General features: G+C 39.7%; 2 protein-coding genes across 3 annotated transcripts in view; one reads left to right on the top strand and one right to left on the bottom strand.

Annotated features, from left to right (window-relative positions):
- Positions 1–587: 587 nt before the first annotated feature.
- Positions 588–25,114, top strand: DHX36 (DEAH-box helicase 36). Of its 2 annotated transcripts, XM_080604727.1 has the most exons (26): positions 588–853; positions 1,022–1,143; positions 1,929–2,130; positions 2,817–2,855; positions 3,135–3,305; positions 4,264–4,343; positions 5,398–5,472; positions 5,609–5,775; positions 6,151–6,232; positions 6,734–6,874; positions 7,685–7,787; positions 9,610–9,697; positions 10,902–10,957; positions 11,073–11,137; positions 11,626–11,769; positions 12,418–12,535; positions 13,128–13,226; positions 14,149–14,322; positions 14,636–14,722; positions 15,466–15,549; positions 15,649–15,748; positions 15,837–15,927; positions 17,037–17,157; positions 17,686–17,838; positions 18,813–19,017; positions 20,185–25,114. In XM_080604727.1, exons 1-25 carry the CDS (start codon positions 638–640, stop codon positions 18,996–18,998), a joined length of 2,964 nt encoding a protein of 987 aa, XP_080460853.1. In that variant the 5' UTR covers positions 588–637; the 3' UTR covers positions 18,999–19,017; positions 20,185–25,114. The 2 variants fall into 2 exon arrangements, with proteins under 2 accessions (XP_080460853.1, XP_080460852.1); XM_080604726.1 differs by having other exon boundaries at positions 18,813–25,114.
- The window catches only part of ARHGEF26 (Rho guanine nucleotide exchange factor 26), a 60,503-nt gene continuing 56,260 nt past the window's right edge, over positions 20,964–25,206 (bottom strand). The window contains exons 14-16 of the mRNA XM_080604728.1: positions 24,605–24,672; positions 24,038–24,142; positions 20,964–23,720 (exon numbers count right to left, since the gene is read on the bottom strand). Coding sequence (XP_080460854.1) covers positions 23,578–23,720; positions 24,038–24,142; positions 24,605–24,672 — 316 coding nt within the window. The 3' untranslated portion in view covers positions 20,964–23,577. The remainder of the gene's footprint in view (positions 23,721–24,037; positions 24,143–24,604; positions 24,673–25,206) is intronic.

Genomic DNA, 25,206 nt, shown 5'->3' with positions numbered 1-25,206 from the left:
TGCCCGACAACTTTCACGTTCCCTCATCGGGAGTTTGACTGCAGGGAGGCCCTTCAGATCACCGAGGGGAGGGCACAGAGCTCTCCTCGCGCTGCTGCACCTTGGTGCGCGGGCCCGTTACCGCGCGGTGACGGCCTGCTGCTGGAGGGGTGACGTGAGTGCGAGGGGTGGGTAAAAGGCCTCGGGAAGGCTCGATAATCTGTGAGAGACCAAGATTATTGCAAGAAATATAACTTGTCGGAGACGTTGGGAAATGATCTTTGCGTTGAGAGACGCGCGGTTACCCTTTCCAACGTTTACGTGTACAAATTTATCTGAAATGTTTCAATCCGTAAGATTTCCTTCAGAAGACGTGTTTTTCCCCGTGTTAAGGAGACAAAGCAGTAGCGATGCGTGCAGAAGGACGCTCCCTCTGGCACTGCAGCCCCATCTACAAGAGCACGGCCACGCGGGGGGGCCGGGACCCTCCGACGTCCCGGGCCCGGGATTCGAACCCGCAGCCCCAGGGAGCCCGAGGGGGGGGCTGCGGCGGTTGGGGCGGGGCCTGCGGCGGGGCGGAGCCCGTGGCGGACGGAAGTGCTGCGGCGGAAGGGGCGGTGCGGTGCGGTGCGGTGCGGGCTGCCGGCCGCGGGCGGCCATGAGCTCGGAGCAGCGGCGCGGCTGGGCCCGGGGCGGCGATGGCGGCCCCGCCGCCTCCTCCTCCTCCTCCGCCTCGGCCGGCGGGCACGGGGGGCGTGGCGGGGGCGGCGGCGGCGGCCGGGGGCGGCACCCGAGCCACCTGAAGGGCCGCGAGATCGGGCTGTGGTACGCGCGGAAGCAGGGCCAGAGGAGCAAGGAGACGGACCGGCAGCAGGTGAGGGGCGGGGGGCGCCTCACGGGGCTCTGCCTGCCGAGCGGGTGACGTCACGGGCCGAGCGGGTGACGTCACGGGCCGAGCGGGTGACGTCACGGGCCGAGCGGGTGACGCCACGGGCCGAGCGGGTGACGTCAGGCCGGTGACGCCACGCTGTGCCGTCCGCAGCGGGCCGTGGTGCGGATGGACGAGCGCCGGGAGGAGCAGATCGCGCAGCTGCTGACGGCCGTGCAGAGCCGGAGCGAGAAGGAGCCCGACGCCATGTCCTGGTGGTCCGGGGACGAGGACGGGTAAGGCTCCGGCCCCGCGCCTCGCGTCCCACATCACACGAACGGGCAGGAGGCGCGCTGGGAGAGGTCTCCTGGCTCTACGGGTGCCCCCGGCCCAGCACGCAGCCATCCCCTAGCCACTGCTGCGAGGCTCTCTTCCAGGCTGCTGTCGAGTTTGGGGTGTTAGGTTTTTAGCTGAAGCCGTAAAACCCTGTAACCGGTCCCCAGGCCCACAGCAGGGGATTTACGTTATGGAGCGACCAGGTTCCTGCGGCCTCCGGGAGCGCTCCTCCGCAGGTGGCATTTGTCATCCTCCTTCTGGCGTTCGGCAGCGCTGGGAGGTTTTCTCAGCCTCTATGAAATAGGGCCCATTCTCGATGCCTTTTGTGAAAGGATTTAAATAGGCAGCGAAATGGGGGGTCGCGTACCTTGCCTTCAGTACGCTGGGTTGATGGGGTTGGGTTCTGGTGAAAGATCCAGTTACGGGGCGGCGGTTCTGACAGGCCGTTAAGCGGTAGTTCTCTGGAGACGTTTTGTTAGTACGTTAGCTCTGATGCGAAAGAACACGTTACATTTGAAGATCCTGTTGTACATTTTTTGATGACATGATCCTGTTGTACATTTTTTTTTGTTTCTACAATGTACGCCGTACTGCCTTCGGGTTAGGGGTCAGGCAACTTGGGGATGTAATGTCCCAAAACCAGATCTGCCTGGAGTGGTGCAGTGAACTCTTCAGTGTACGTTTCTCAGTGGCCAGGCGTATATTGGGTAATCTTTGAAGTTTCTGTTCTTTGCCCGTATTTCAGAAATACTCCAGAACAGCCCGCAAAAGTGAAACCAGAAGCTGAAAAAGCTCCTATCAAGCAGAGACCAGTCTTGGAAAAAACATTCCTTGATCGGGATGTGGAATATCTATTTGAAAAAAATCAGCAAGATACCGATTTAGATGAGCAACTTAAAGAAGATTTAAGAAAGAAGAAGTCCGATCCTAGATATATTGAAATGCAGGTACTTCCCATATGTTAAGAAGAAAGCTTTTGGGTTTATTTTTACATAAACTGAACTAACTAGAAAACTTCTTGTAATTAATTTACTCAAAGTTGTCAAGACATTACTTTAGGAAAAAAAGTACCATCAGAATTTACAAAACGCGTCCTTGTCAACGGGACAGGGATTGAAAATTAGGCCGTCAGTGATAATTTCTGATTGTTTAAAATCCAAAATTTTAAGTATCCGCATTGTATAGTTGGATGTGTATTTTCAGTTCTGTTTTTTTTAAATAGATTTTTTTTTGCGTTTGTGTGTAAAATTAAAAGTAGGGGAATAGGCTCTGAAGGCACACCTCTTCGAAATGTAGTTGAGGTTATTGTAATGGCAGTGTATAAAGCTGTACAAGGAAACGCTTTTAGCACCTGTCAGATGGGAGGCCTGCTGTTCAAGGCCCTGGTCTTTAAACTGCGTATGCGTGCCTCTTTGCGTACAGAACTGTTGGTGGTAAATATTTCTGGTACGTTTAGTGAAGCTGAGAACATGCATGGAATTAAATTTATTTCTAGTGGGCCTGTTCAGTCTTGGCTGAGCAGCTTGTCACGTTATTGATCTGTTTCGTCCAGATCATGGATGAAATCTGTTAATATTACTTCAGTGTTGAACAGGTGTTTGAAAACACGTACTGTTATTTTCTCTTTTCTCAGAGGTTCCGAGAGAAGCTCCCTTCGTATGGGATGAGACAGGTAAGCGTATGTTTAATTTGAAGAAAGATTCATTTCTCTTCTGAAGTAGGAGAAAAAACTGTGCAACTGGGAGTAAGAGGAAGCCTTTGTTGCCTGTTATGAAGGTGCTGAAGATTTCAGAGCTTTCAATATTAATGGAAACAGATGGGTATATGGTTGCTGTGACATTTTATTTTATTTTTTTTAAGTTCACTTCACGGTAGTAGAGAATTATCAAAATCCTTCCAAAATCTGTTTTTGACAATAATACTTGCAAATGTTTTCTTTGTTTGGAAACAGGAACTTGTAAACCTTATAAACAATAATCGAGTAACTGTGATAAGTGGCGAAACCGGCTGTGGAAAGACCACACAAGTCACGCAGTTCATCTTGGATGACTACATAGAGCGAGGGAAAGGGTCTACCTGCAGGATTGTTTGTACTCAGCCTAGGAGGATCAGTGCTATCTCGGTAAGTGCCGCTTTGACAAACTGAGTAACTTACTTCTTACGGTTGTGGGTGTGTTTCTTTGTTGTCATCCCTACCGTAAGTCCGAGATAAAATTACTGTCTTAGAATTTTTGAACGAAAATAGATTTTTTTTTTTTTTTTTTTTACTGGGCCTAAGCTACAGGGCAAGTTTATTAGCCGAGTATACAATCTGGTAGTTTATTTGAAGTTCAGATCTGGAAAAAATCCAAATGACCAGATAGATCAGTTTCTTTGAGAGGTGCACGGTGTCTCCTTTTGGATGTTGTCACACTAATCGTAGAGTTCAAGATTAGCATTCTGCCTGCAGTGGACAGGAAAGGTTGTTTTTTGTGTATTCATTTTCAGTCTTAAAATTGTTATTTGCAATAGAATCTATTATTAATATAGACTAATTCGATACTTTGTAAGTTTCGGTAGTGATCAGAGTACTGGCACCGTATGCCTCCCTTTTCCTTGAATGTAGGCATGGTTTATATTGGTGACTTTAATGGACTGGGCAGTGCAAACATGAAGTGAGATAAAACAGTAGTGTTGTGTAGCCCTTTAGAAATACACTAACAAGCAAGAAAGAACTTGGCTTTCCAGTGCACAGTAATTACTTTTTTTTTATAGTTAAATATCAAATCAGTATAGAACCTCACTTTCCATGAGGAAAAGCTGGCCGTACTGAAAGGGGTGGTGCATTCTGGAGTACGTACTGCTAATGCCTAGATGGTTGTGTTTCTCTAAAACGTGTCTTGGGTTGCCAACCTGTTCTTGAGTTGCTGACAGGAAACACTGCTGTCAGTGAAAGGGAAAAGATGGTTTTCAGAGTGTTCTGTTATTGTTGTTTACATTTCATCTTGGTTCTAGGTGTTTCTTACTGATGAGTAGCTAAATCATGGATCAGCCTCGTGTGTTTGTTTTTTTTTTTTTAACGTGCTGTTGTTTTTTTGAAGGTGGCTGAGAGAGTTGCTGCTGAAAGGGCAGAAGCATGCGGTAACGGCAAGAGTACAGGTTACCAGATTCGTCTTCAGAGGTAAGAGGCTCTCTTGACAGTTTTTGTTCCTTCATGTAAAGTGGTGTCTATTCAAAAAGAAAAAATTGCGAGGCAGTTCTTAACACGGACAAGTGCTTTTATTCTCTTACTTTCTCCAAAAGACATTCCTCTGAACAGCTGGTATAGGGAATAAAGTTTTTGAAAAATACCAAAAAGTTTGAGCGTGGTTATCATATTCTGTGTAGCATGTAAATGAGTGATTTGAGGTTGTAACACAAAGTCAGTTCTGAACTTCAAGCTGGCAGGATTGGTTAGCACTAAGCTGTACTTTCACTAGTAAGTCCTGTTTTCAGTTCTTCTAAAAGGTTTTGCTATACACAGAGGTTAAAAGCAATGTCCCTAATCAATTAATTTAAAGGAAAAATTAAAATGCTAAAGGAGAGAATGCTATAAGCCGTATTTCTGGGTAAAATTATGTATTTGTTACGCTTACCTAATGAGTAATTCCATTAAGGTTAGGTAATAAATTTAGTCTTGTTAACAAGAGTTCGTAGACCTAGTGCCATAGAACAAAAGTTACTATGCTTGCAGTGGTCTGTAATTTGAAAAAATTACCTGGGATGTTACTAGCAAACAATGAAACCTCACTTACCATTGATGGAAAAACTGCTGGTGAGAGATGACAGTTCAGTCCTTTCAGCACTTTAATTTGAAGCACTAGTTTATAGAATCTCATTTGTTTTTCTTTAATGTTTAATCAAGACTGTTACAGTGCTGTGTATTTAGCTTCTAGCTGCTATCTGTGCTGAGTTCAGATAGTTGTGAGAACTTGGGGTCAGCAGATCAACGTAGAAATGATGAGAAATGAAGTCAGAGGTTCCGTTAGGCTACAAGCAGTTCATTACCCAGCAACAAAAATGCTGTGACTCCGGCCTACACCCTCATTCCCCCAGTTGAACTGTGAACAAGTTCAAGAATGAGGCATACTTCGTAATGCCTGTAACAACTACCTGCTCTTTAACTTTAAGCTTTTTATTAAGTACTTTGTAAAATAAAGAAGAAAACTCAAGAATTCTTGATGTATTTCTTCCAGTCGGTTACCGAGGAAACAAGGTTCAATTTTATACTGTACCACAGGAATTGTCCTACAGTGGCTCCAGTCAGATAAGTAAGTTTTCCTGTTTTTTTAGAAACTAAATACAATTACCAAATGACTTGACTAGTGACCTGCTCTTGTTGGTCTCTGCTCTATTTTTAACTTTTGCTAAAAGCAAATGTTTAATTTTTTTGTTCTTCTGTTTTAGGCATTTGTCCAGTATTAGTCATGTAGTCCTTGATGAAATTCATGAAAGAAATCTTCAATCAGATGTTCTAATGAGCATTATTAAAGATCTTCTGAATGTGCGTTTGGATCTGAAAGTAATACTAATGAGTGCTACTTTAAACGCAGAGAAGTTTTCTGAATATTTTGGTAGGTTAAATGCTTCCTATGAATTTTCCTTCTAAGTGATTTAGGCGTCTAATATTTACCTTATTTTAGAAGTCATAGTGTGAGTGGGCAAACAGAGCGAAGCCTTTAGCTCTTTATTCTTCAAGTGCTGTCCTGTAACTGGAAACAGGTGAACGTGCTGGAGGACAGTATACTGCTTGCTACCTATGCTTGCTTTATTCAGTCACTTCCTTGGAAATTGAATTTGACATCTTCCATGAGAATTTAAAGGGGAGAAGAAAAACCTCTAGGCTTGAAAACTATATTGCAAAAATAGTGAAGAATGTTTATTGACTCTTTTACTTCAAAACACTATTTTATTTGCTGTTGAAAAATGACTTACGCCTTTCTCAACAGATAATTGCCCAATGGTTCACATACCCGGGTTCACTTTCCCAGTGGTGGAGTATCTTCTTGAAGATGTAATTGAGAAGTTGAGGTGAGTGTATTTTCTCAACACCAGTATAGATAGTATTTTGTTGGTTTCTCATTTTACTTAGTATGTCTTTTTGAAGATTATCTCAGTATAAATAGCCTGTTGAAAAATTAGTTGTGGTTTTCAGGAGTAAACTCACACTGGACATCTTGTTGCAGAAAACCTTTCGAGGGAATTTCAGTGGCTTTTACAGTAATAAGCTTGTAGCAACCTGGAAATGTTGGTTTGGGGAGGAGAAAAACTTCACTTTTTCTTTCAGTGTGGTGAATTTTCAGGTGGATAAATTAAGCTAGTCTTTGATATTTATTTTTTACTTGTTTTCATGCTTACTGTAGATGGTACCTATCATTTCTGTAATTAAAAAAAAAAAAATTAGAGGAAAATTCGAGAATACGATTAATATGGTACAACTAAAGTACGTATATTGTCCACAGTTTAGAAAACTACTGTGCAGCAGGATTAAATGACTAGTTTCAAAATTGTATTTGCTATTTAACTTTAAAGGTATATGCCAGAAAACACAGACCGTCGGCCACGGTGGAAGAAAGGCTTCATGCAAGGGCATATAAGCAGGCCAGAAAAAGAAGAAAAAGAGGAAATCTACAGGGAACGGTGGCCAGAATACTTAAGGCAGCTGCGGGGCAGGTTGTTCTCACTCTTCTGCATTAATTGTTGTTAACTTAATGAACATTTTAATACTCCTCGAGAGTGGTTTAAAACCAAGCTAAAAAACTCTGCCTCTTCAGCACCCAGCAGAGATTCTGTGCTTGAGACATTCTCTTTGATTGCCAGCTTTTGACTGCTTTGGTATCTGAATAAGTGGGTGACTTAGGTAGCCTGGCAAATTTATTTCAGGAATGGCATCTTTCCGTTCTTCTCCTGTCTTATTTTACCTCTGCAGTTTGTGACTTCCTATATATCCAGCTTCACAACAATAACTAATATAGGTGGCTCTGTTTTACCTCTCTTTCCTAAGAGAGCAAGTCCTCAGTGCTCTCTGTTCTATCCCATGCTCAACTTGTCCATTTGTACGTGTCCATTCCTTTCTCAGACAGGTCTTTGGAACAAATTGGTAATTGGTACTAGGTTTCATGAAAATAAAGGGCTGAGCAGATGAGATGCCTTCTGTACGTACTGTGAGGGAGGGATAAATTGAAGGGTAAACTCAGATTATTTAGATCCTAGATAATCCGTGAGATCATAACCCAAAGAGATCATGGAAATGCTCCAAATACAGTTCAGTCATAATTCTTAAACTTACTATTCTAAACTGGCAATAATTGAACTAAAATAAGTCTCCAGAGTAGCATGCCTGTTCAATTGTACCTACAAAGAAAGAAAGAAATTGAGCAGTAGTAGGTCACACAGATGAGTGATAGCAGAACCTTACAGCAGACATGCGTGCGTGACTATGTGTTAGTAAGTAACCAGTATGCATGCTTTTGATGCCTGTAGGTATTCCGCAAGTACTATAGATGCCTTGGAAATGATGGATGATGACAAGGTTGATCTTGACCTTATAGCAGCACTTATCAGACACATTGTTTTGGAAGAAGAGGTATGTTTCTGTGTTGTATCATCGTGTTTTCATGCTATGACTGAATTGTGGTCAGTGGCTGGTGGAGAAAGTCAAAGTTGGTAGGTAGTTTGGTCTATTACATACGCATAAAGAAGTGTTTTTTTGTTATTAGTTTTTTTGTTTTGTTTTGTTTTCTCAAAAGTAATCTACCAGCTTTAAATACCCAATTACTATTTAAGCCCTGAGTTTAGAATGTGGTCAGACACTGTTTTTTGAAATAAAGGGGTAAATTCCATGTTTAAAAGGTAGCACGTATCTAAGTTTTCTTCAATAACAGTTGTAGGCATTAATGGTAGCTACGCATGTAAAAAGCTTGGAAATATTGCACATATATGTTAATTTCAGACTTTTTTCTTTTGTTCTAAAGAGACTGTAAATCTTTTGATGATAGTAGAGATTGACTCAAATAAAATGGGATAGAAGTCTGAAGGTTTGGGTTCCATTTTAACTCCAATTGCGGCTTTTTTTCCTTAGAATAAGCTTTTAGATGTCTTCATACACATTAGTCATTTGATGAATAGTAGTGTAACTGCAAATTAAATTTTAACTCTTAGTTCTTTTTCTGACTGCATGTGTTTATCTTGTCCAAGGTAGTATTCTTTGTGGTGTGTAGTAAAACCTATGGTTTGTGAAATAGCTGTAGAAAACCAGTCTGAAAACCTCTTCAATGTACAACTAGATGTTTAACATCTAGGAGCTTCCCTCTCAGGAATGATGGAGAGAGGGCACAGCACTGTTTAGAGTTGATATTCACTCCCTCATATCTACAGTGTGCCATTGGCTTTAAATAGTTTTCTGCCTGAGTAATCTGTGTGAAGATAAGAATTTTGCTAGGATATACAAAAATTCAGTCGCGTTTACCAAATGTGCAGCTAGGAAGCTCTTCCTACTTATAGCTCGTCACGCTTTGTAGTTATTCCGGTTTCATTGGTAGTTGTCCCTAAATGTGCTTCAGATGTAATGACAAGGCAACTAGTTACTTTTTAATGTAAAAATGCATTGAGAACTTTACTCACCTACACGTTTAGGTTTCTGTGAGGCTCTGACCAGTATAGTAACTCTTACATAGTCTTTATTTCAAATTGTGGCTTCTCTTCTGTTGTTTGTGTTAGAGGAGGTTGATCTTGAAATACAAAACCATCAGATTCTGAAGCTAAAAATCCTAATTAGAGTCCCAGTAAAAGGTTTTTTGTTTAATACTGTTAGGTACATTGTTATCAGAGGGATTCTGTGCTTGAAGCAGTAACAAACTTGAAAGAATAACTTCTGTTGCCATGGGTAATATACATAGGTTACACCATAGCCTTAAGTTATACATTCATTTCTGTGTTCAAAAACATCTGTGGAAGAGCTGACACCGTAGGTGAGTCACTGAAGAGAATTTTGATTATTGAGAATGTCAACTCACTTAATATTTCAATTGATAGAGTATTTAAGCTGTAGATAATGAGGATGACTTGCTGTTTTTTCTTTTGTTCTTCCTTTGTTGAAAATTACACTTAGTTTCTTTTAGGTTTAACAGCTTTAACAGCAGCTCAAATTCTTCCAGTGTTTACGTGGCAGTGTTTGAAATGCTGCAGGGGAAAATGTTGAAAATGAAGTTTTTGTTTATTAAGCTCAGATAAATATGCAGCAAGACAAACTTTTTTTTCTGTAGTAAACAAAATATTTCAAGTTGTAGTCAGTGAGGTTTCGGGTATCACTTACTTGAAATATATGCGTCAGTATGCAAGTAGGTGATTTTTTGAATAGCATGTAACTTATTCTAACTTTTCCCATTCACTTCCTCTTTTATATATAGGATGGTGCAATTCTAGTGTTTCTTCCAGGATGGGACAACATTAGCACTTTGCATGATCTCTTGATGTCACAAGTCATGTTTAAGTCAGGTAAAAACAAAATTTTATGTGCAAATTTAGCAGCAGCATTAGTGGCAAACTTTTATTTTTGCCTATGTTTGCTGGTATTGCACTGGACTTTTCTTCTTCCCTCCTTCTTCCCTTTCAAAATGATTGCAGTGCGTTCAGCATTTTTTTTACATAGCTACAGTAACTTCCATCCAAAACTAAATTCTTTCTTCATTCTGTGTTAACTTCTTATTTTTGCTTGATGCTTCAGCAGCTTCTCTCTAATACTTTGCTGGTGGATCTTTTAAGTTCTGTTTTTTCCTAGATTCCTTTTAATAGGGCAGTAACATATCCTATGCCTATCCTATATGCTTTATTTTGTCTTGTTTGCATACCTCATGTTCAGCTAACTTGTCCTAACTATGCTTTTGACTATTAAGATAGTCTTACTATAATTCATGTCGTGTATGTTCTATAGATAGAGAACTTACTGAAAACTAGAGGAGAATGTCAGTTTAATAAATAAACTTGAGCAGTTATTAAATAATGAATTTACAAGTGAATATATTATGTTCTGTACAGTAATTTGTATTTACCAAGCCATCATAGCATAATACAAACTGGCATATTCTAAAGTAAAAAGGTATAAAGGAGTTTATTATGTGTGTTTTATGTTTTACTAGCTTTTGGGGGAGACTTCTGCGGAGTAATGTAGTGATTTTCTATCCCAGAGAAGCTTAGGTATTTCACAGATATTTATACTTTGAAATAGAATGCATTTGAAGATGCCTTGGCCTCTTAGTTTAAACAAGCAGCAATGTATAGCTGTTGCGGTAATAGACTTGATAAAACACCGAGATGAATTGTAAGAAAAATACGTTAAGTTTAATATACAGTTGTCAGCCAACCCAGAAATAGGGTTCTCTTCCCATTCCCCTCACAGCCCCACCTTTCATTGTAGCTGGCGGTTAGTTTATTCAGTTTATATTCCTCTGAGCTTCTAGCACGTAAGTCTGTATTTCAGAATGTGTCTCCTGCACTTAACACCGATGTATTGAACATTGCTAACAAATAGCAAAAAAATTAAAATATGCCATTATCTACATGGTAAAAACCAATTCAGAATAAGAAGTGGAAATAGTAGATTTACTTGCAGTGTATTTTCTGTGTTCTGTATTCTTGATTTTCCTGTATAATTAAAGTATCTGTGCTTACTCTGTATCTTCTGCTGATTTTTAATTTTCAGATAGGTTTATTATCATACCTTTACATTCATTGATGCCTACTGTTAACCAGACTCAGGTATGCTTGTCTTTTATTATTATGCAATAAAGTAACATTTCACAACTACCAAAAATTTTAATTGAGCATATGTTTGGTTTTGGCAAACATATAAATGGGCCATGGATAATTACAGGTGTTTAAGAAGACCCCGCCAGGAGTAAGGAAAATCGTGATTGCTACCAACATTGCAGAGACTAGGTAAATAGCTAGCTATGCAGACAAAAAAAAACCCTATAATTTTGACAAAATAAAAAAATATAAACCTGTTTAACTTTTTCAAAATGCATTTGAAATATTTGTATCATTGATTTATAACATTTTCAATTCCAATATGTCTATAGACTAAGCTTGAATTCTCCTTTGAGAATTGTTTAAAAAAAAAAAAAAATCAAAACATGGATGATTTATAATGACTTGCAGTTGTTGTACATGATAAATGTGAACTGCCTGTCCTCTACAGACTTTATAACTGCATATGGTGACTCTGTGGTGCCAGACCTAGGAGAATAAAACAAGTTTGCTCTTGAACTGCATAGTAACATTCTTCTTAATGAAATTCCAAGCATAGAATTTTTATTTTTGGCTTGCTGTTTGGGAGGGGGTAAAGAGAAGCTAAACCTTCTTAAGATCCTAGGTTAAACTTGCAAAGATGAAGAGTTGCATTTTTTTTCTCTTTTTTCAAACAGCATTACAATAGATGACGTGGTGTTCGTTATAGATGGTGGAAAGATAAAGGAAACTCACTTTGATACCCAGAACAACATCAGCACAATGGCAGCAGAGTGGGTTAGTAAAGCTAATGCCAAGCAAAGGAAAGGTCGAGCAGGAAGGTAAGAATAATGGCTAGTTAGAAAACCTTTATGATGTTAAATTTCAGTCTGTCTTGGAGCTCATGTGTGCTGAAGGTAGTACTTTGTTAATCCCATGTTCAGAAGCAGATAGTAGTACGACTCTCTTGTTCTTAGGGAAAGAATGGTTCGTTGTTTTCCTAAGAAACTGATATAACTTGTGCTGCATTTCAGTCATGAGTTTCCTTCCTTATTATAGAAGAATAAATCCTGCATTTTTTTTCAAATTTGATAGCGTTTACGTTCACACCTCACTTACGAGGCTATGATACATTAAAGCGAAAATTGCCTTCAAATTAATGTTGCTTAGATATATACCAAATTATTTAAAATTTCACTCCCTCTCAAAATACCTTGTGGAATACTTTATCTTTTGTTCAGACATACCGTTCTTCTCTGATCTCCTCATTGTTCCCTTTGAGCAGTTTATAGGAGATTTCTGCATTTTCTATGCCTTTGTTTTCCTGTTGATGGGTCTATGTTTCTGAAAGCTGAAATGGCTATTACAATTGAATACACTTCAATTCTAATTCCCTGAAGGGTTTTGGAAAGCTGCTTACAAATGAACACAGTCATAATGTCACAATGTCATAGAAAAAGCATGCATTTATTTCTTTAAATATGTTCTAGAGTTCAGCCAGGTCACTGTTACCATCTATACAATGGGCTCCGTGCTAGCCTTCTAGATGATTATCAACTACCTGAGATCTTGAGGACACCTTTGGAAGAACTATGCTTGCAAATCAAGGTAAGCATATGCATCTTCAAACGTGTGTACTAGTGACGTTTCTGTTGGAATAAGAGCTTGAGAGATTAAATTAATGCAACTCTGAGGTTAGAGTTGTCTTCAAGTCTGTCACACCAAAAGCACAATATATGCAATTAATAACTGCAGCAATTGTTTGCAAAATGTTATCAAACCCAAGAAAAATATATTGTCTAGTATAAATAAACGCTGAACTCTAACACAAATATGAACACAAATTTTTCCTCAAAAAATATTAGATCAGAGCTGCTTCTGTGAGAATGCCAGGGAGCTGAGAGATAAAGCTTCTTAAACCTACCTTCTGGTAAAATTCTTTTAAAACTGACATGAGTGATGTTTCTTTTTTGGCAGTTTGTATGGAATTCCTATGCATGCATAAGGCATACCACATGCAACATACTGAAGAATAGATGTTTAAAATTTCATCACTAACACGTCTTTATTTTGTCCTTACTTCTTAATTATTGAAATCCTAATTCAAGCTGTGAGTTATTCACACCTTTTGTAACTACTCTGGTCACTGCTTATTGATTTTAGGTGGGTAGCCATCTTCATTTTTGTTTTTTTCTTTCAGATTCTAAAGCTTGGAGGAATTGCGTATTTTCTGAGCAAACTAATGGATCCACCATCTCGCGATGCTGTAATGTTGGCTATAAATCATCTGATGGAGCTGGTAAAGTATTACTTAACATACAGTTTCATGCAAGGAAGAATCTATTTACAGCCATGTTATTACTGCATTGTTTGTTATCCAAGACCATTCTGATTGTACAGGTCTAGACATTTGAAACCCTTACTATGCAGACCCTTTATATCTCTAGGCTATGCAGTGTCCTGTCATCCCTACTGAACAGAGGAAATAAACTTCAAATATTAAATATTATGTGAAATTTTGGGCTGCATAAAGTAGTTCCTGAATCACTTAAAACACTGCTCACGCTTTGCGTTTAGATTCCATGCAGATCCTTAACTGGGTAGTGTAACACCCTGCTCATGGTGAATCCACCAAGTATTTCTATCCCGGTTGGATTAGTGAAGAATTTAGGATGTATTTCTGGGGGTAAGTGAGGCAGATAGGAGAAGGGTCTCTCGTATGTCAGTGCCCCTTTGCTGAGGGAGGAGAGATTAATGAGCAGTTCGTACTACTGACTTGCCTAGTATTAATTGTACAAATCAGTTGTAGCAATACATTGCAATGTCTGATTTAGATGAAAGGCGCTGTGTAGACTGTCATACTTCTATAAATGTTCAGATAAAATTCAGTGATATATTTGTTGTTCTGTGGCAAGGCTGTAAAGTAGCAAAGGGAAAAGTGAATGAAACAAGAAATGACACTGAAGGGAAATATACAAGTCTAAAAATAAGCTTGACCAGGAGAAGACACTCAAGTGTTAGTCTTCATACTTTGGTCCAGAAAGACACTGAGCCCAATAAACCACTTGAAACACAACTGAAGATGGTTGCTCTTTCCTTGTATCTGTTGAATGTTTGTTTCTTTGTAATTTGCACGATCACTTTCCTGTCTGACCATACTGAAGCTAGCTGCGTCCTCCACACTGCAGTTATGATTTTTGTTTTGTATTGTTTTCTGACAGAATGCTTTGGACAGACAAGAGGAACTGACTCCACTAGGTGTACATTTAGCACGATTACCAGTTGAACCACATATCGGAAAAATGATTCTCTTTGGAGCTTTATTCTGTTGCTTGGATCCAGTCCTGACGATTGCAGCAAGCCTCAGCTTCAAAGACCCTTTTGTCATTCCTTTGGTAAAGTTTCTAAGAAGAGCATTACAGATAAGATTTTAAGATTCTTATAAGAATATTAGGACACTACTGAGATGTTGTAGTTTAAAAGAACTTTAATCCTACTTTCAGGTTAATTACATATTTATAAGTACTATTTGCCTTGCAATGCTTAATAGCATGTGTTTTGCTTACAGAATATTGGAAGTAACATCACTTTTTATGTATGTTCCATACAAAGTATTGCTGTATATATGTACCTTAGTTAGGGAAGGTGACCTAGAAGGAAGAATGGCCTGTCAGTCATGAATATTTTATAAGTTCTAATTGTTCTTAGGGCAAAGAGAAAGTAGCAGATGCAAGAAGAAAGGAACTTTCAAAGAACACAAAAAGTGATCATCTGACAGTGGTGAATGCTTTCACAGTAAGCGTGTTTTAACGTTCTTTCCTTCAGAAATTTTGGTTTGGGTTTTATGCTTTAGTCTAAGGAAAAATTTGATCAGTGTATGCTCTGAAGTATTTCTTCCCTGGTTTCTACAGAAACATAAAACCAAATTCCTTTTCACCCTTCTAGTGTTAAGGAGTCTTGTCTTCAGGCTCAGTAACCTAATTTCTTGCGGATATACTGGTGGAAATGTAAATTCATGGTGGCGTTGTTACTTTCTAAACGTGTATTTGATGAGGGATGAACACAGTAGAATTTCTCTGTGGCAGTTTCCCAGTTGCTCTTCAAAAATCCCTTAGTCATTAACTCTTGTCCTTCTGGCACCTGCAAGAGGCTGGAGCAGACTTCAAAAGCCTTAGAGACTTAGCTGTGTAGCACTGGGCAAGAAGAAAAGGAAATAAATGGCCTGGAAACAGAGTTGCTGCCCAAGACTGTTAATAGCAACAAATGAAATTCTGACAAACTTGGCTAGATTTTGCTCCTCACCATGGAAAAATTAAGTTTTCAATTCAAAACTGTTGTGTTTTTCTGCTGTATGTGTATAGGTGTGTGGACATATATACACATATGTACATAATACAAAGAGATGAAAGGGTTTGCTTTCTCAAGGAGAAAAATGTAACTTGTTTATTGACCTATGGTTTTTTGGTCTGTCCTTATATACTTAATTTTCTTAGTATGTGTTTACTTAAATGCCTTTGAACTATGGTATGAATTTCTAGGGCTGGGAAGAGACTCGGCGCCGTGGATTCAGAACTGAGAAAGACTATTGCTGGGAATATTTCCTGTCTTCAAATACGCTCCAGGTAACATCCCGATGGTCTGAAAATGGAGGATTACATCTGTGGGGGAAGGGGAGTAGCCTTTTGGCATATTATCAATCTGGGACAATTTTTATTTCCTAGATGCTGCATAACATGAAAGGACAATTTGCTGAGCATCTCCTTGCAGCTGGATTTGTGAATAGCAGAGACCCCAAGGATCCCAAATCTAATACCAACTCAGGTAAACAGCAGAAGGAAACAAAGCTTTTGAGTCAAATTCTCAGTTTATGGAACTGCAACTGCATTACTTACTTTGCTGTCTCTTACAGATAATGAGAAGTTGCTCAAAGCAGTCATCTGTGCTGGTTTATATCCAAAAGTTGCAAAGATTCGGCCAAGCTTTAGCAAAAAGAGAAAAATGTAAGGATTTGGTACAATGTTGGTTTGTGTTTCAAGTATTTTCTGTGTTAGGTAGCTTGGTAAGGCAGAGCAATGGTTTAAATGCATTAATTTAATTTTTTTGTACAGATCAGTCAAGGGTGTGGGTTACTTCATTTGAAAATGTGACAGATCAGAGCATGGGATTGCTGATCTTTACTTATATGAGCAAAGATGTTTGACCATTTGCATACCTGCTGGTATGTGAAGTAATCGGTGTGACATTATCAAGCAATCCATAATTCTAAATTACATTGATAACACAGCTGCTAAATGAGTCTTACCATCATTTTTGGTCTACAGCAACAATTGAAACTCTTTCCTTCTGTAGTGTTTGGCAAGACAGAGCCTAGCAATTCTGGTCTGATCTAACACTTCTCATATTATCAAAGTGTTTATTCTTACTAATGGTTATCCATAGTAATAGTATGTGCAAGAAGGATATCTATATTCTTGTGAACGTGACTTAAGACAGAATGAAGGGTTGTATGTTTGGATGAACTTCCTGGGTATATAGTGTAGAAGCACCAAGCTAGGAGTGATCACTGTGCCTAGAATTAAAAAATGAACAAAGAAAACAAGTGATTATTTCTATGGTAGGTGTAAGAATAGGCAGTCAAAATTCTACTTTAGATTGCTTAATTTAGATCCGTCTGCAGCTGGCACTACCAGTCAGTTGATTCTCCATTTTGAACCAAGTCCAGTGTTCTTCAGTCATCTGAAGGATGCATGTAAGAGTAAGCTTGCAAACGTGACGGGAGATCCTGTGTCACTGCATCTTAGCCGCGTGGTGGAGCCAGGTATAAATCAGCACTGAACCTTCCTGGCAGCTACGTGTCTTTTCTACTGGAGAGAACAACAGGGCTTATTAAGGAGGTGAATTTAAACTTAAGCACAGAGATAGGGGTATCTGAAAATTAATACTGTAGATTCAGTTGCAGTCTTCTGAGGAAAGAAATTGAAGTTCCTTCAAATGTCCTTATTTCGGAGTTCAGAACACTGGTGGAGAATTGGAGGGTTTTTAACTTGGGATGTGATTTTGCTACGTTTTCAGTATCTTATTTCCATGCTAAATCTACTTTTTTTTTCAGGGTGAAAGTTTGCACCAAGACAGATGGAACAGTTAATATTCATCCTAAATCTGTTAATGTGGAGGAGACGGAGTTCCATTATAACTGGCTTGTGTACCATTTGAAGATGAGAACTAGCAGTGTATGTCGTGGTTTATATTTGTGTAACTTATTTTTGTAGCTCTTTAATGTGTTCGATCAGGGGATGTGAAGTGTCCCTTATCGTGGCCCAGAAGGTATGCAGCAGCTTTGTTTGAAGCCTTCAAGTTTTGGGTCACTTTTTTTACATGCCGTCAGATTCTGTTCTGTGGGCTCTTGGTGGTATTGTTCCACAAATAACTAGTATACTAAGTTCTGTTAGATTCTTGCTTCTGCTTCTGTTTTTTAAAAACGAAAAAAGCTTGCAAGCTTTCTTTTTCCTGCTTGATTACTAATGGAATTATTAGTTGGAGTTCACTGCTTTCTGTGAAGGACTGTATTTGGGACCATTTTTGCTCCCATTTAATCTGATTTTATGTAACTCTTCCAACTGAGTTGCTTCAAATCTGTTTTGCAAATCTATGAATGATTGAAAAATGATCTTCTGGAATTCTATTTTGAGTGTCTTAAGGCTTAGTGATGTCATTTAACATCCTTTCAAGGGTGACTGGACAATTTTGTCTTCTTGCAGATTTACTTATATGATTGTACAGAAGTCTCTCCGTATTGCCTCTTGTTCTTCGGAGGAGATATATCCATTCAGAAGGATAAAGATCAGGATACCATTGCTGTGGATGAATGGATTGTTTTCCAGTCTCCAGCTAGAATAGCACAGTTAGTTAAGGTAACTATATTTAATAATAATATATATGGAAATCGTAGTGTAACAGTAACTCTTCCTAGAGATTTTTTTTTATATTTGATGTTACTGCCTAACTGGTGATGTAGGGAGATAACAAAATGTTTTGAATGTATTCCTAGTAAGCGTGTGAAGTATACACAGTAAATGAAAGATACCTACTGAAGGTTTGTATATGAATGCAAATTAAAAAGTTGTAGTAAAAATAACATTCTGACCAGGCTGTTGTATCACATGATAAACTGGGTAGAAGTAAACACTGATGAACTCCCTTATGTTTGGCCTTAGGATTAGGCACTCAGAAGTTTTATTTATGTATTTGAGTTTCCATTGTAATAGCTGGACTGATGACAGTGAGGCTTGTGTGCCTTTTGCAGTGGTGGAAGGAAGGTGCTGTTAAAGCCTCTGCTGGAAATTTCATGGGGATGTTGAAAAATAGCGGAGGCTTCAGAGAAAAGTCATAGGGTAGATTTAAAGGGCTCATAAAAATCATAAGAGATTTGAAGAGCGTAATTTCTGTAGTTATCTGTAGGAAAAGCTGTAGGATGACCTGATCAGTCCATGAAATAACCACATGGATATGGAACGTGAGGATGGGGCTCTTCAGCTGGCAATAATACTTTCCAGTGAAAAGAGGAGCTGAATAGAGCTTGGTTGATTATTAGATCCTAGAAATTGCATCTGACTTTCTTAACCCAAATATTTTTAGTGTCCTTAAAGAGTCAGCTAATGGGTTAACAGGCCATCACATCCAGAGATGATCAGGTCATAAAAGGCAAAGCTAGTTTTTGAAAAGCAGCTTTTGATCCTGAAGGTAGCGCTGGTGAAATAAATCAATGTAAGAGCAGCAGGCGTAAGGATTAGGAGAACAGAGGACGCAAGGGAGTTGAACTTACTGTGGTAACATTGTGTAGCTTTATACTTGCCTCTTTTCATTCCAACAAACTTTTTGTCTGCAGAATTTAAGACAAGAGCTCGATGATCTTCTACAAGAAAAAATAGAAAACCCACACCCCGTGGACTGGAATGATACTACATCCAGGGATACAGCAGTACTGACCGCTATTATAGACTTAATCACAACACAGGAGAATGAAAGTGCCAGAAACTATGCTCCACGGTTTCAGAACGAGCGCTATAGTTGACACGCTTTCATCTGTGTTGGTAAAGCTGACATATTCACTTATTTTGTTTCGTTGTGTTTTTTTTTTTTATAGCATTTATTTAGCTAGAGGGAAAAACTCTTTTAGGGCAAGCAGGTAATTCCCTCATACTGAAGAGCAGTTATTCCAAAATAGTTGGTAATATCTGTATATGCATGGTATTCTGTGTTCATGGTAGCTTTTTAAGTAAGAAAAAAAATGCATTGTTAGCAATGTTAATTGGTGTATGTATTGTCCTTCCTCCGAGTCCTCTAAAACTGTAGCTTTTTTTTTTAAATATTTGTTACCAGATTTGGGGGGGTGGGGAAGGGAAAGAAGCTGAAGTACTGCTTAATTGTGCTTAAACTGTTCTTGCTATTGGTAAAAACATCTCAAAAGTTTTTTTTTTTTCTTGGGGGGTGGGGAGTAATTATTGTGTTGTTGCAGCAGTTTTCTCACCAACATTTCCATAGAAGGTAATGATAGCTTAATTAAACTAACTTGAAAACATATGTTGTTGACTTTGTGCTGTGGGAGGAAAGTCTTCAGAAATACTCTCACCTTCTTCCATTCATCCCAGGCAGTTCATCTTTCTTCACTTTCTGTACCCATCCAGCATCAGTACCGATGGAAAAATTTAGACTACAGGAGCTTCATGGTTATAAAAACTGATGGTGGAATACACTTACTTTAAGGGTTCATTGTATTCTAATTTTTTTTTAAGTTTTTTAAGCAATCATGTATAGGTATAGTGTTACATTAAAATACTTTTCTTTAAAGTGTTATTTCATCTGCTCTTAGTTCTTAATGTTTTGAATGCTTCCAGATATCTAAGAACATTTGATGAATTATGCTTCTTTTAGCATTTCAAGCGGGATGATTTGAGAGAACTAGTCTGGTCAGACCTGTGGAAGTGTGCCAGACCTGCTCTTCCCTTTAACCCCTGGGGCTGGGGGAAGATTGAGATTTAGCTGAAAGTGATGGGTGGGTGTTAAACTAGGGCCTGAGTAGTGCCAGCAGTTTAGTTGGCAGCCACCTATTACCTTCTGTTTGCTCTGCAGACATAGCTACATTATTTCCAGGTTTATCTTGTAGGAATAAAGCCTTTGCTTCTCATTTTGATGTTCTGCAAATGTAACCAACTTTCAGTTTTTAGAGGCTTTATTTTTTTTTCCCTTCTGCTTGACAGAAATCATCCCTGTGGCCTTTCTTGTCCACCTGAATCATGGGCTCAGAAGGATTTACTCATTTTATTCGTGTTACCCTGAAGAAAACAGGACTAAAACAGGGGCACAGCTTCCTGTCAGTTAATCCAGCGTCAGCTGTATTTATCTATGGTGTACAAGGAGCGCCACCACTCTGATCCAGCATAGCTGTTTTTTATACAACAGTCAGTTTGTGACTAGACTGTGCTTTCTCTTGGGTTAAAAAGGAGCAGAGGAGGCCAGGCTTGTTTTTGGAGCACCTTCCTTCCCCTCTGAAAACCCGAGGTGGGATTGCTGCTCCAACCCCGGGTGCTTGGGGTTGCTACCAGACCGAAGCACGCTGAGGTGGTTGTGGGTTGGTGTGGTCAGATCCTTACTTATACAGTAACATGATTAATGTGTAAATAATGATACCAGTTGTACTTTCCAGCAGCCGGCATCAGGCAGGAGGGAAGGGCCTGGGGGCTGCTCTGTGGCAGCTGTCCCACTGCGGCCCCGCGCCTTCCCCCAGCGCCTCCATGCCCTTACCCTGTGGGTTCTTCCCTAACGCAGAGGCGCGGGGTCCCGGGCTTGTGCTTGGTCACTGCTCCAACCTCCTGTGCACAGGTATGTCTGTGAGGGATGGAGGACACAGTCGTGCTGTTTATCTTTACAAAACAGGAAGAAAACAAGCAAACGTAAGTTACAAAAATTTAACCTCTCTGACAAGAATGACGTTAAGGAACTATCATTTAACAATTTGCAGTTTAAGAAAAATTGAAGCTTTTTTTAGTAAGGATTTAAAAAGATTTTATTGATTGTTGTCCTATAAAATCATAACTGTCTTTAATTCCTGAAGAACTGTGTCTGAGAATAGGAAAAATGGCTTTTAAAACATTATTTGGAAAGACAAGGTATGAAAAAATATATACAGTATTAAAAATCTGAATAAAATTAATGCCTGGATTTATACATTCAGTTTTGTTAAACATCTGCCTGTGTACAATAAACTCTTTGTTAAAATATTAGCAGTATTTTTTACTATGTTAAATAAGACTTTGCTCAATTTACAGTTTATACCATTACCATTTTATCAGTCCATTTATAAATTAATTCAAAAGGCTGTAAAACCACTGTCAGACTACCAAGGTAAGAATTTTTGTACAAAATTATTGCCTAATCGATTTTCAATTGTTACAGAGGTACATGTTTATAAACAAAGTCACTCACAGATCACCATAGTACAGAATATAAACACCACCCTTTTAAAAAAAAAGACGGGGACTGAGAAAGCCTTTGTACTACAACTTTTTGCCTTGTTTTTATTTAGCAGGTACTGAAGCCTGCTGACTTACCAGCTGGTCCTTAAAAGGTGAAGATTTTTATAGTACAACCTGTCACACGGATATACAGAAATGATGCACTGAAACTTACTTCATTTTTTAGTGCATTTTCTTCACACAATATTTAGTGGTTGTTTTTTTTCTGTGAAACTCCAAAGCTAAACTGCAGCTGCAAAAATCTAGGTGGTGCAGGTAGTGCAATGGTGAGAGGGCTTCTCGGGAGCTGAGAAGCGTGCGGCAGCACCGAGCTGGGCACCCCTGGAGCCGAGGGCCCGGTGCCGGGGGGTGGCTCCTGCTCCCCTCCAGCCTCCGCTCCGTGGCAGTCACGAAGGCGGTGACAGGACACCAAGCTAACCACGTTACCTAAGGGGCCGAGCTCTCAGCTCCCACGTCCTTCCTCAGCGGTGCTCTTATCTCGTACAGCGGAGATGAGCAGAGACCTGGCAGCTTAGATCCCTACAGGTCTTACAACTCCCTCTTTTTCTGCGTGTGGCTTCAACACGCTGACAAACGCTAAAGAGGAAGTTCAGTAAACTGAAGTTCAGTTGAACTTTTTGCCTCCACAGAAGGAAATAATCAATCTCCTCTAGCACAGAAGAGCAAAAAGGAAGAAAAAAAAAAAAAAAAACAGAAAAATGTACTTCATGTTTTCTGCAGTCTCCATCCTCCATCAAAACCCTTGCTGTACAGCAATAATTTAATAGAAAGACCTAGCCAAACACCTGGAGAAAACTGAAACAAAATGGACACAATTCCAGCTGTTATACAATCCTTTAAAATATCAAAAAAAATCCTGTGAGTCCAGACACTTGAATCCTGAACCAGAGCAGTGGCATTTAAAACTCACGTTGATGCTAGTGGGAAAAAAAACACATTGATGTGTTACGGCTACTTCTCTGCAGCTTGAAAGTACTTTGTATTGAAAATGTGGTTTAAGCTTTAAAGGTGCAACCTACCGCAAGGTACTGGAAAAGCAACCATGCTGCCAGGAAGGCATTCAGAGCTAAAAGAGCCTTTAGAGTGAGGACAGACAGCAGACATAAGACAGAAGGACTTGTTCATTTGGCAAAACCCATGAGCTTAAAAAAATATTCCTGGAAGAAACACCATAAGATACACCTGCCAGAAGGATCTGAGCGAGCTAACAACTGCTCACACCAAGGCTGTTCTTAAGGAAAACAAGCCCAGGTTGAGTCTGATAGTTGTGCTAAAATGGATCTGAGAACAAGACACTCAACATCATTATGTACTTGGTACAGTTTGGTACTTCTTGCTTGCTTTGAGAAATCTCAACACCGGAGCACCAGAACGCCTGAGCTGCGTGACTGAGTACCCACACCCAGGACTGGAGGCCAGCACCACAAGCAGCACGTCTCTAGTTCTTACCTTGTGTCAGCTTCACCCACAGTGATTACAGCGATCTAATTCAGTCTTAGCAAATCCGGCTCCTCCCTGGCTTTGTGCTGGAGAGGTAAGCCCTTATGAATGACATGCTTGTTCATTCTAGCTCAGGTTAAGCAAGGATTTTGACACAGCTAGGAAGTATCCCCTTAAACCCACTTACTTGTACTGGGAACGTACGACTGCAGTTTCTAAGGAACAGGAACTCCCTCCCCACTATTATGCTCCTGTTCACCTCCAGCTCAGTGTATAGATTTGGTGAGTTTCTGGTGCTCGCTCTGCTACAGCAAGGTCCAATTTTAAAAGAAAGAAAGTCAAAATGATCAAAAAAGAGTGGCAGAAGTGTAAGTAAAGAGCAGGGATGAAGGAACTGAAGTTGAAAGGGAAATCTGAGGAAAAAAAAATGCGTAACTGATCTCCAATGCCTAAGAAACTACTTCTAGTTGAAATCTGCTACAGTTCAAGCCAGGCATCAGTTCAGAGCTGTCAAAATGCAAACCGAAAAGGACTATCTGAAACATCAGTGCTCTGTTACCAGATTTTACACATCTGTGACCCACGTCGTCCATGCAAGAGCTGTAGTGCACGCGGCCATTCCCTGCTGACAGCAGTTAGTGCAAATCCTCTAGTACAGTATGAAGAAGCAAAAACCATCTACACATTTGTTTCAAGTCCAAGTAAACGTCCCATCCGCTCCATGTTCTTGTCGATCGTGGCGCGACACGTGATTTCCTTAGCACACTCCATGGGAAACCAGCCTCTTTCACCATCCCGCAACCGTTCCCCTTCATACCAGCCTGCAGGCGTGAACAGACAGGGAGCAACAAACCTTTTCAAGTAATTTTAAAGGCACTTTGTCAGAACTTCTGAGTCAGTGTCATCACATACGTGACGCGTACATGATTGATCTATAAAAGTTATGACTGGTGATGAGTTACTTTAAACATCTGTTGCCTAAACAGAGGCTGTCCTTAGAAACTTGAACCTAAATGCTCAAGTTTTTCTTGGAAGCTTAATCTTTATTCATCATATGGCCATCTCTATTAGGAAACAAATTCTTCTAGCTGGATTCATCTGCAGGGGTAAGAGAGGGTTACTAACAACACATACTCACCATCATTCACCTTTTGATAAACCAAAACAACATCAGCAACTTGAAGAGAGAGCTCGTCTGACTGCTTCGCTGTGTAAGTTCTGATGATCTCTACCTGAGTCAAGGCTGGGGAAGAAAAAAAAAAAGAAAGGCTGAATTAGAATATTTCCATTTCATATCTTCTATTCAAATGTGTATATAATTGATTTAAAATAAATCAGTGTATCTTAGCATATGCCCTGCCACACCCCACCCACCCACAACGCAGGTGGCAGCAAACGATGCAGATGGCTTCCCCCCTGAACAACTGCACACAAACTTGGGTTAAACATATGAAGAAATATGCTCTTGGTAACAGATTGAAACAACTGACCCGTGTTAATGAACGCAAACAGAAATAGCTGGGCAAAACAAAGCTCCTCAAAGAAGGAAGAGATGACAGCTTCGTGTATATTAAAGTAACATAGCCCAGGAAAAGAAAAGGTGACCTTTTAAGGATCCAGCCTGTATTTGCTCAAATCCCCGCTAAGGGGCAGTGCACTTCTATTCTCCTGTCAGTGCTCAAAAATCTCAGTACTTGCAACTTACTTGTTCTGTCTGTTTTCTGCCCATCTCTGTCTTGCCCAAGCACCGTAATCCAGCGAGCTCTTTCACTCCTGCAAACAGCAAAGAAAAAAATTCAGTTTCCCAACTCATGCTCTTGAAAAATGATCAAGACTACTCCCTTTTCACGATTCTGTATTTAAATTCTTCCTCTTATTGCGAAAGAAAAACTGAACAAGTAACCTCCTTTCTCCTCCTCTCAAAATACAGCCAGAAGGTGTGATACTACTTCTTGTAACAGCATTCTTCAAGCACTGTTAAACATTTTAAGCATGTTAGAGTAGAAAAAATGCCTATACACACATGGTTCTTACTGGCATCACATTGTACGTACCCTTATTTTGTTTTTTAAGTAATGCAGGTAAACTTCTCTACTAGTGTCTGCGACTAATACTTACGACTAATTAAACAAATAACCCACTTGAATTTTCTTTTTCAAAATTTTGTTTTTGTCTTTAGATAACTTGAGTTTTTAACTAAAAATAGTACCATCTGTCTTCTGCAGTTGTCTATTTTTTTGAAACTCTGAAACCAGTGCTAAACTTGTGTTTCAACCACAGTAAGAAAACATATAGAATTTTGCACAA

Source organism: Anser brachyrhynchus (genome assembly GCF_964034855.1).
Source record: "Anser brachyrhynchus genome assembly, chromosome: 9".
Lineage (NCBI taxonomy): Eukaryota > Metazoa > Chordata > Aves > Anseriformes > Anatidae > Anser > Anser brachyrhynchus.
This window is presented reverse-complemented; position numbering and strand designations above follow the sequence as displayed.

Excerpts from the sequence above, each read along its gene's own strand:
- DHX36 (XM_080604727.1), top strand. The coding sequence starts at position 638 with ATGAGCTCGGAGCAGCGGCGCGGCTGGGCCCGGGGCGGCGATGGCGGC. Across the intron at positions 9,698-10,901 it reads ACAAGTCATGTTTAAGTCAG|ATAGGTTTATTATCATACCT; the intron begins GTAAAAACAAAA and ends TTTAATTTTCAG. Across the intron at positions 13,227-14,148 it reads TAAATCATCTGATGGAGCTG|AATGCTTTGGACAGACAAGA; the intron begins GTAAAGTATTAC and ends GTTTTCTGACAG.